General features: G+C 37.9%; 1 protein-coding gene across 1 annotated transcript; it reads left to right on the plus strand.

Annotated features, from left to right (window-relative positions):
- Positions 1-1977: 1977 nt before the first annotated feature.
- Positions 1978-2532, plus strand: TUSC1 (tumor suppressor candidate 1; the record flags this gene model as incomplete). The annotated part of the gene is made up of 1 exon (XM_080708955.1): positions 1978-2532. The coding sequence occupies one exon, from the start codon at positions 1978-1980 to the stop codon at positions 2530-2532; it is 555 nt and encodes a 184-aa protein (XP_080565081.1).
- Positions 2533-11363: the final 8831 nt, after the last annotated feature.

An 11363-nucleotide genomic window follows, 5' to 3' on the forward strand; every position in this document is an offset into this window, starting at 1 on the left:
GGATAGTGGTTCATGGCCGGCCTAAGCTACTTAGTGGGGTCCTTTGCACCTCAGTGAGACCCTGTTTCAAAATAAAGAATACAAAATAGGGCTGGGGGAAAAGCTCAGAGGTAGAATGCCCATGGGTTTCATCCCCAGTAATGCCAATTTAAAAAAAAAAGAGATTCAGATTGTTGAATTAGAGAATGTTTAAGTTGTTGGGCATTTTATGTATAGGCATGGGGGAACTAAAGAACTAATTATTAAAGTTCTCTTGATAGAAGGAGGAATGATAGAGCTGGAGTTCAAAATGTTCTTTTAACAAAACAGCAAAAACAAGTACTCTAAATGACTTACTAGGGGTTTTTAAATGCAGAGTCCAAGTATTCCACTGGAGTTTTTATTTAACTGTTTGATTTATGGAACTGATAAGTTTATTATTGGAGAACTCTTACCTCTTATTTTTGGAGAACAGCTATAGGGGCTCTGATGAATATAATGTAAGGTAAAGATTAATCCAGTTCTTTCATATCTGGTTTTTTGTTTTCAGTACTGGGGATTGAACCGAGGGCTGTAGGCATGTTAGGTAAACACTATCACTGAGATACATCTCAACCCTTTTTTTTTTTTTTTTTTTAGGACAAGGTCTCTCTCACTCAGTTGCTGAAAAATGCCACATATTTTTCTCTACTTTATGAGGGACGTTTATCTTATTTCACAGGCCCCCAAAATTTAACATGTCTAAACCTGAGAGCTAATCATCTTTCTTTCAACCAGTTTTCTCCTGCATCCACCAAATTTTCTTCTTTATACACCAAGAAACAATATGTTCTTGGTTCAAAAGTCCATAGAGAAAGAAGTCAGTTCCCACCTGCAAGAGGTCATACTGTCTACTTTCAATGGAATCAGTGGAATGGACTTTCATGAAACTAAATTTAATACCTTTCTCAAATTCTGAGTTTACATCTTTCCTACTTATTTCACAAAATAAGCGGGTCATGGCAAAGGCAGATTTTGTGTCATTTTAAATCTTATTTTGCAAAATAAAAGTACCCCCCAAAATGGAGTAATTTGCCTTTTCCACTACTTCTATTGTAAAACGAAAACCAGGGTTCTCATATGCTCTTCTTGCTCATTTGCTTGCTTTAATGGTTTGAAGATTTTATGGAACCTAAGTAAGAATTACCTAGATCCTTGTTTGTAACGTAGACTTGCTACCACCTTTCTCCCCCAAGATCTTAGATCAATTTCTAATTCCTTTCAATAATCCGGCTATTCTCTTGGTTAATACCCTTAAAGGTGATTGAGTGGTATGCACTCCTCCCCAGAAATTTTGAAACTTAACTGAATAGTTTCTTGAATGAGCCGAGAAGCACATCCTGAGTTTCATAGGCTTGGGAGACTGGCCTGAGCAAATGGTCTAATTATAACCTTATTTCCACAAAGTTTCAATTTACCTATCTTACTACTTGAAAGAACAAGTGCTACTTGTTCTGGCTTGTGAGCCTTAAAGACAGGTGCTTAGACAAGTTCTGCTGAATGCTTTAATAAGCACAGGGCGGGCTAAGGAGCTATGCAGCTTAACGTGAGGCAACTGCAGCGCTTCAATTTGCCCCCTTGCTTCCTTCCATCATCGCTTTACAGGGAGCAGCAGTCTGAGCTTTGAGATTGCCCTGTAGAGCTCGGTGCCCCGGGCGCAGGCCGGCCGGCTGGCTCCTGCGGTGCCCGGGCCTGCACAGGGCGCCCGGCGGCGGGGTGCTCACTCGCTCTTCCCGCGCGGCGTGGCCAGACGCGCTCCCGGGGGGCGTAGTGCGAGCGCTGGCCGGACCGACCGCAGGCCCCGCGGTGCAGCTCCCCCGCGGGAGCCAGGCCACGCCTCGCCGGGCCAACTCCGGCCTCCTCTGGCCGGCTGCCAGCGGCGCCGCCCGCCCCTCCCGCGGCCTGGAGCTCTCGGGCCCGCGCCCGGGCCTCGGCGTGGCGGCGCGGCGCGGGCGGACGATGTGGCGCATGCGTGGTGGCGCCGCGCGGCGCGGGAGCTGCGGCGGCGGCGGCGGCGGGGACAGCGGCGGCCCGGGCCGGGCGGGCTGGCGAGGCCGCGCGGGCGGTGCCCCGCAGCAGCTGGAGGAGCGCTTCGCCGACCTGGCGGCCAGCCACCTGGAGGCCCTCCGCGCGCGGGACGAGCGGGACCGGCAGAACGCGCGGCTGCGCGAGGAGAACGCCCGGCTGCGCCTCGAGAACCGGCGGCTCAGGCGCGAGAACCGCAGCCTCTTCCGCCAGGCGCTGCGCCTCCCGGGCGACGGCGGCTCCCTGGGCCCCGAGGAGGCCGCCACGGACCGGAGGCCGAGAGGCGGCGGCCCCGAGGATGAGCCCGGCAGCCCCAGGGCGCTACGGGCCCGGCTGGAGAAGCTGGAGGCCATGTACCGCCGGGCGCTGCTGCAGCTGCACCTGGAGCAGCAGGGGCCGCGCCGCGACGACCAGGGGGAGCCGCCGGGGCTGGAGCGCCACGAGGATCCCAGCGAGGCGGCCCCGGAGCCCCCTGGGCCCTGGCTGTAGCCCGGGGCTGCGGCCCGGAGGGCGGGACTTCCGGGCCTTCCTGCGTCGGCCCCGCCCCTCGCGCAGGACACTTCCGGCGGCCCTGGAGGCCCACGTGCGCACGCGCCTGCCCCACCCCGTGGCTTCTGCATTGGCTCAGGGGCTGCAAAACCATCAGAGCTGGGGCCTGGGAGCAGCTCTCAGATCTTGAACTTTAAAAAGCTTTGTGAGGACCTGGTGTATTTTTGTTTCTTTGTTTGATTTCTGATTCCTTCAGTGTTGAATAATGCGTTTTTAATTGGTGCAGTTTGTTGTTCATTCTCCCAGGTCTCCAGCTGTTGACTTATATGTGGCCTACGTTTTAAGTAATTTGTTTTTACAAATTGGTATTAGTTGGCACTCCAATGAAATACCACTTTTTTTTATAAAGGTGATATTTATAACTAAGGAACTCATGTCTGCCCCTGACTACAGTCCACATACATCTACTGATTTGTTCGCCCCCAGAGAATTTTTAAGTATCTGCCTCTAGGTGATCTTTTGAATTGGTAAATAAAAGTGTTGTATTAAAAATAATATAAAGGCTTCCCATGACCATTATTTGGCGTTTGTTAAATTTTTATACTTAAAGAGATGTTATAATTTATGCATTTTAATAACTGGCTTCAGTTATTCCTTGTAACCCGTTACTTTTTGCTTTACGTAACTGACTTTTTAAAAATTAAAAATTAGTCTAAAAATTCTTTTATTACTACATTTTAGAGTAACAGAGCTTAATCAGTGCAGTGATAACTTGCCTTATTGTTTACTGTTTAACGACTTTTAAGAAGTTATGTTACTTGTATATCAAGAGTCCAAAGGGAATAATTTTTAATTGTGATTTTAGAAATTGTGATTTCACAACGAATGTTCTTAAAAAAATCCCTTTTTTGCATTTCTTTGATAATGCTTTTGTTACTAAGTAGTGAAGGGGATACCATTGTGTTTGATAATAATTGTGGGGACAGAAAAATGTGAAATCTTTCTACACCCACTTGTAAAGACAAAAGACACTCGTATAACAAAAGACAGATGAACAAGAAAAAGCACAACAGATTAATCAAAGTTTTACATGCAACAAGAGCCTTCAGAGAAAATTATGCTTATGGCTAGTTTGGATAAATGGACAGATGTGTAGAAATGTAATTTGCCAAAAAGTGTATGACCTAATGGCGGTACACCGAAAGAGGAAACAGCAAGATCTGTTGGGTTGTTTCTTCACCTCTGTGTGATATTTCTTCCTCAGGATATATAAATAGAAAGGCCTGTGAAAGTTGAAAAATACTTCTTGTTTTATGGTTGTCTTTTAGAAAGGGGTTCTAATTTCTCTGAACTGCCATGAGAAAGGGAATTCAATTTTCTATAGTCTGCCTGGAGGAGAGATGTAATCTGGTAGGGGAAGAGGAGGAAAGAGACCTCACTTTGGAGGGTATTCCAGAATCCTTTCATTCAAAGTATGAGCATCACAAAGCTCCGTACTTATGAGTTTTGTTTGGTGAGCCCTCAAAAATTAGACTTGAGTCTATTTAAGAGTTATGGACTGCAAATAAATAAAAAAAAAAGTAAAAAGTGATGGAAAGGAAGTGTTTGTGGGGGATAATGATGAGTAGAGTTGTTGGGAAAATAAAATGTGCCATATAGCATATTCCAAAATTTACAAACATTTATTATAATGCAAATTTTATTACAAAGCAGTGTGCCAGGGAAACTAGTTTTGTGATTCTCCTAGTTTGAAATCCTGAAAGCATTTTCCACTTTGCTTAAAAGTAATTGATACTTGAGAATATTTCAATTTTTCCTTATGGCCAAAATATATGAAGAGAAATATGGTGAGAAGAGGTAGGCATATCGAAGTTATTCCAATCCCTCCTCCATTTTCTAGCAGAGAAAGAAAGAAAATAGTTTTAGGACACAGAAAATAAAAAAAAAAAAAAATGTTGCCCTCCTCTAACTAGAAGTTTAGGTTTAAATTAGTTATTTTTGTTTGTTTTTTTACTTTGTTTTGTGTGGGAACATTGGGGATGAAGCCCAAGGACATTATATATCTGAGTTACATCCCCACCCCTATTTTATTTTTATTTTGAAACAAGGTCTCATTAGATTGCTGAGAGTCTCACTATTTGCTGAGGCTGTTCTTGAAGCTGATAGCCTCCAGTTTCCATTTCTCTAGTACTGAAATTACAGGCCTGCCTCACCATACCCAGTTAAATTAGTTACTCTTTCTAGTCCTGAGTGTTCTCATAAGTAAAATGAACATCTACCTGAAAATGAAAAAAACCTTTTTTGAGATGAGCTAAATGCCTATGTCAGAGTAAGTAACTTAATGAATGAGAATTGTAATCCAAAGCATGAAAATCAAGCAGGGCATGGTGGCCCGTGATTATATTCCTATTACATGGGAGGCTAAGACAGGAGGATTGCATGTTGACAGCCAGCCCCAGCAACTCAAGAGCCCTCTGAAACTTAGACCCTGTTTGAAAATAAAGACTAAAATAGGGCTAGGGATGTAGCTTAGAGGTTGAATGCTTCTGGGTTCAATACCCAGTACTACTACTACTACAAAAAAAAAAAAATGCATTTTTAAATTAAGACTTGTTTTCTGTATTTTTAAGATGTAAATTTTTAATGATTTGACATTTTTTCCTACAAGCAAATAGGGGAGCTAAAACTTTTCCTAAAAGGGAAATAATTAAATGTAATATTCAAAAGTACTTTCCAAGTGTTACAAAATTAGGACTATTTAACAACCAAAGTATTTGGCTATATAGTTCTTAAACTTCTTTTTGTTTCACAACTGTATACAATGTAGTTATGAGTAAATTCTAAGTTGGTTAAATTTACTGGTGAAAATTATTTGTAAAATAGTGATGTGCACACACATGTACAGATTATTATTGTGCATAATTCCCAAAAGACATTAAAAATTATGAAACTAAATGCCCTAGAAGATGGATTAAGCCCAATGTATATTTAAACTTTGATGACTTTCCTTCCTGATAATTGATAAAGTAATATGAAAGATGTTTTGTTATACTAATATATGTAGTTATCTAACAGATGGGTAGAATTGATATTAGAAAAGTTGATCCAGGACCTAGTTTGATCTAAAATAAATAAAAATTTCAGTGTACCATTTGGTTTACAGTGTATGGAAATAAAAATATATGTTTCTTAGCAAACAAATTCTTTGAGGAAAATGGGATTTTAATAGTATTTTTATAACTCATACAAAACTATATTTTATCTTTTCCCCTATCAAAAATAGGGATATGAATCAAAGCAATATGAAATATCTGCATATTTAATTCATAGAACAGGTTGTTTCTAAACTTGAATATTATAAATATTAGAATACTCAAGAACATTTTATATTCTTTAAATATTCTTAAAGTTTTGCCGATTTGGGGGTATTGTCATAATAAAACTAATACCAAAATTTTAATAAATTTAATTAATAATATATTCTAAAAACATTAGCAGCATTATCTTGATTCAAGTACCAAAACCCATTTTTTATTTTGCTCAAAGAAAAAAATTTTTACTTAAAATTTTCACAAAATGTTTAGAAGATCTTTATGAATGACAAAATGTATTTGTATTTCTATTTAGCGATGAATTAATGAACTATGAATTCTACTTTTCTACTATGTTTACTTTTCATGTATTTGTATTCTCTATCTGATCCTAGGTGGTATACAACTGTACTGATGCAATGAAAATATTAACGATCAGGAAAAACATTCTGATTATACCCATATCTTAAAATACTGTTTAATTATGCTCAAATTTCAAATTTTAATGTTTATATTAAGATTATCATATCTCAACAATTAGAATCAAATTACTTTTTAAACCCATAGCAGATGTTGCTTATTATAAAATTAATATTCATAATCTACTTAATTGCTAGTACATTATCTATAGTTTAGATGTGGTCCCTCTCCAAAGTTTGATGTATGGGAAGCTTGGTTTTTAAGGGTCAATCCAAGGTTACCACACAGATCTCTGCTGTGAAATTGTTCAAGAATGATATAAGTGAATGTGAATGGTCAAGAACTAAAATATTAATATTTAAGAGAACCCTTTGGCTCTAAAATGTAAACATTTGGTGTGTGAGTTGATTGTAGTACAATTTTTTGGTCTAACTAAGCAGAATTTAAATTTTACTAGATATAATAATGAGGCTTTGAGGCAAACTTGTCCTTTTAAACATGTGAATGCGTAAGAATGTTTGAATGTTTCAGAAGGTATAATATAAAGACTAGGCTGTATGATGGAACAGTATAACATCTCTTGCCATAGTCTTCTCATTATTTTGTTGATTGCAGTTTCTCTAACAATAATTTATTTGTGGTAACTTTCACTGTGTTCCAGAATTAAATTTGAGTTTCAGAAATTCTAAGAGCTTTATTGGCTGATAACAGAATATTATAAACCTGTTATATTTATAATTTTAAAATATTACTTTAAATAAATTGCATTATATCACATATTAATATTGATACTAGTTTCTCTTTACATTTTGATGTATATTCTTTAAAATTACATGTTTGGGGAAAATAAGAAAGGCAAATGCTTTTAAAAAGAACAAAACAAAAACAAATAATTGAAGATAAGTGGTTTATAATAGAAACAAGTGAATAATATAGGACAATATAATGCCTACTTTTCTTTTATACTCTAGAGATTTCAGAGGACTTAGTCCATGGTCAGCCAGCTCAAAATATAAACCACAGTCCGCAGGCATGGGGGAGATGGTTGAGGAGTGATAAAAGAGGCAGGAAAACAGGAGGGAAAGAACATAAAGTTCCAAGGCTACAGTGCTTTGGATCCATGTTACAACTCAGCCCACCCTCCAACCTGGCTGCATTACTTAACATCATCTTTGGGAGACATTGTAAATCTATAGTCTAGAACCACTATTCCTTCCTTCCTTCCTTCCTTCCTTCCTTCCTTCCTTCCTTCCTTCCTTCCTTCCTTCCTTCCATCCTTCCTCTCTCCCTCCCTCTCTTCCTCTCTCTCTCTCTCTCTCTCTCTCTCTCTCTCTCTCTCTCTCTCTCTCTCTCTCTTTGTGTGGTATTGGGGGTGGAACCCAGGGGTATTCTCTCTTCAAGCTGCACCCCTAGCCCTATTTTTTCTTCTTTATTTTGAAACAAGGTCTCACTGAGTTGCAAAGAACCTCACTAAGTAGCTGAGGCTGTCTGAACCACGATACTCTCTTCTCAGCCTACAGAATGCTGGGATTGCAAGCGTGTGCAACCACACCCTGCGAGAACCAGTTTTCATAGAGATTAAATACCTGTTACCACTAAATCCAAGCATGTGTGTATACATGCACACACATACACACATTTACATTTATATACTCTGTGTTATGTTCCTCCACTGGCTGAAACTGTTTCCTGAATATCGCTTCAAATCAGGACCTTCTTAGATACCTCATTCCTTTCATTGGTTTTTGTTATCTTTTGATCTAATAGCAATGCTGCATTAAAAACCTTTATACGTATCTTATTTCATATTTATGTAAGTATATCTCTTTGTCATAAATTCATATAAGTGTTTTTTTAGGTAAAATTACATGTTCAAAGAAAATAACATAGAGGAATAAATAAGGCAACCTGAGAGGATGGGAGGTGGGAAAAGGGAAACTCTAAAGCACAGGATGTACTTATACAAACATATCAAAGTCAATCACTAAGCCAAGCATGGGAAGGATGGATGGGGAGGAAATGGGTTGGGGATTGAGTAAGGGCTAATTGGGTGATGTGTGCATGTATGTCTCCACAAGTCTTTTATCCCATTAAGATGTATGACTACAATGCACCAACAAAAATTTTTTTAAAAATAAAAAATGAACAAAATTACATGTTCAGCTTAAATGCAGAAGACAATAACAAATTGCTCCCTTAAAAATTTGTATCATGCCGGGGCGTGGTGGCGCAGGCTTGTAAGCCCCGTGCTTCGGGGCGGAGACAGGAAGATTCGAAGCTAGCCTCACTGGCTTAGGAGACCCTGTTTCCAAATAAAAAAGTAGAAAATGGGTCTGGGAGTGTAGCCCGGAGGTAGAAGGGTTTCTAGGAACCTCAGTACCACCAAAAAAAAAAAAAAAAAAAAAATTGTACCAATTAGCCGGGCGTGTTATAATCCCCGCACTTGGGAGGCAGAGACAGGAGGATACATGCAGGTTCGAAGCCAGCCACGGTTGCTGGTGTAGGAGACCCTGTTCCAAATAAAAAAGTATAAAATGGGTCTGGGAGTGTAGCCCGGAGGTAGAAGGGTTTCCAGGAACCTCAGTACCACCAAAAAAAAAAAAAAAAAAAAAAAAAGAAAAAAAAATTGTACCAATTAGCCAGGCATTTTTGTAATCCCTGCGCTTGGGAGGCAGAGACAGGAGGATCATGCAGGTTCGAAGCCAGCTGCACTGGCTTAAGAGACCCTGTTTCCAAACATAAAAAAGTATAAAATAGGTCTGGGAGTGTAGCCTGGAGGTAGAAGGGCTTCCAGGAGGTAGAAGCCCAGTACCACACACAAAAAAATATGTACCAATTAGCTCAGTTTGGTAGGGCAGGATTGTAATCCCAGCATTTGAGACAGGAGGATCGTAGTTGGTAGACAGCCTCAGCTACTTAGTGAGATCCTTTGCAACTCAGTGAGACCCTGTTTTAAATTTTAAAATATAAAAAATAGGGTGTGGGGTGTACCTCGAAGGTAGAATGCCCCTGGGTTCCATCTCTGTATACCGCAAAAAAAAAAAAAAAAAAAAAAAATTGTACTGATTATCTGGGCATGGTGGTACATGCTTGTAATTCCAGCATTTGGGCGGCTGAGACAGTATGATCACAGGTTTCACAGGTTCTCAGATACTTAGTGAAGATCTTTACAATATAGTGAGACTCTGTGTCAAAATAAATAATAAAAATGGGGCTGGGGATGTAGCTTGGAGTTAGAATGCCACTGGGTTTAATCTCCAGTGCCAACACACACACACACACACACACACACACACACACACAATTGTACCAATTATATTTCACCAAAAGTCTTTGTAACATCTGTTTTCTGATATTCTAGCCATGCAATGTATTTTTATTTTTTATATCATAGATGAAAGTGTAACCAAATTGTACATTTTATATTGCACATCTTCTATTACAACTGAGATTACACTAGAACCAACATTTAATACTACTTTATGAGTTGACATTCATATATAGATACTTAAAAGCCACTTATATTTCCTTCAGTGTGAATGTTTTTGGGGAAGGGAGAAAGGTGATAGACTATGCAAACATTTTTTAAAATCTTATATGCTATTTTAATCTATAATTTTTTATGTAGCCAAACGTTCAGTCTTCTAAAACTTAAAGATTTTATATAGATATGTAAAATCTTCATATGTGTGATTCATCCAAATTTATTTTGGTGTCAATTTTGGTATAAAATCTCAAATTTATTCTTAACTCAGAAGGCTACTTGATTCTCTAACATCTTTTGCTACTTCATTATTTCTTATGAAAATGTAAAATTACCCTTATAATACTAATTTCTTGACTGTAAATTTTTTCTGACCTTTCTATTTTGTTCCATTAATCCTTCAATTTATTCATGTATTTGCACAAATATTGGCTAGTCAGTATAGCATTATGTAATGTTTCATATGTAGTAATGTTAATCTCCTCAGTTCATTCTTACAACATTTCCCTAATTTTGCATCATTTAGACAAAAGCTTTATAATTAGCATGTCTAGTTCTGAAACAAAATAGCATGTTCCTTATCTGAATCTAGTTAAATTTAAAATTTAATTTAGAGAAAATTGACATTGATAGCAATGAATCAACCTGTATGAAAACAAACTTGGTCTCTATTTGTTCATGTAATTTTTTCTGTTTCTCATAAGGTTATGAAATTTTCTTTATATGTATCTTGGATATGTTAATTACTTTACTGATTATTCTGCCTTTTGTAGCTAATAGAAATAGTATCTCTTTTTCCTGTTAGAGTTCTTGCTGAATGAATATAGGAATACTGGAAAAAATATTTTAAAACATTTTATATTTATCCAAATACCTGAATTTTTATCATGTAAACTATATTTATTCTTCTAATCATTTCTGCTTTAAAATCACATCTTTTGCTTATGATAAAACTATTTAATGTTTTTCATTTTCAGACTTTTCTGTTGTTCATATTGTTATTGTAAAATTTCACTGGTTAATGCTTCCATGAAATATTTAAAAATAGCAATTAATAAGTAATTTTTTCTGATATTTTAACTTTATAGGAACACTTGTTTTTTCTTTATTAAGAATGTGATTAACCTTCAATTTCCTAATTTTTTGGTCTTTTCTTGGCTATGGTTAAACTTACTCCATGTGTATAGCATATCTGATTAAATAGTAATGGAGTTATGTGTCCTTTAAATTTTGGTAAACTTTACATATTAGATTTTTTGGGATAGAATATATTTGTGGAGAGTAAATCTGAAATTTTGACGTTTTTATGGAAATATACCTCTTTTGTAGAGGAAGTGTTTTATTCCTGGGTTGGGGAGAGGTTTTTCTTCTACTTTGCTGAACACAGAGGAAAGCATATATACCCCATTGTCCAGATAGTTTCAATGTGATCATAAGAATGACGGAAGAAATAGAAGAAAACTTACTTTAAAATATCATTGCAGATCCAGTTATCATGCCTAGAATATGTGTCATCTCCATTTATGTAAGAAAGCATATTTGCTCATTTAAGCCAGTTTGAGTTAGGGAATTTTACTTTTTTATTTTATTGGTATACTACAGTCTCACATCATAAT

Source organism: Muscardinus avellanarius, assembly GCF_963383645.1.
Source record: "Muscardinus avellanarius genome assembly, chromosome: 13".
Lineage (NCBI taxonomy): Eukaryota > Metazoa > Chordata > Mammalia > Rodentia > Gliridae > Muscardinus > Muscardinus avellanarius.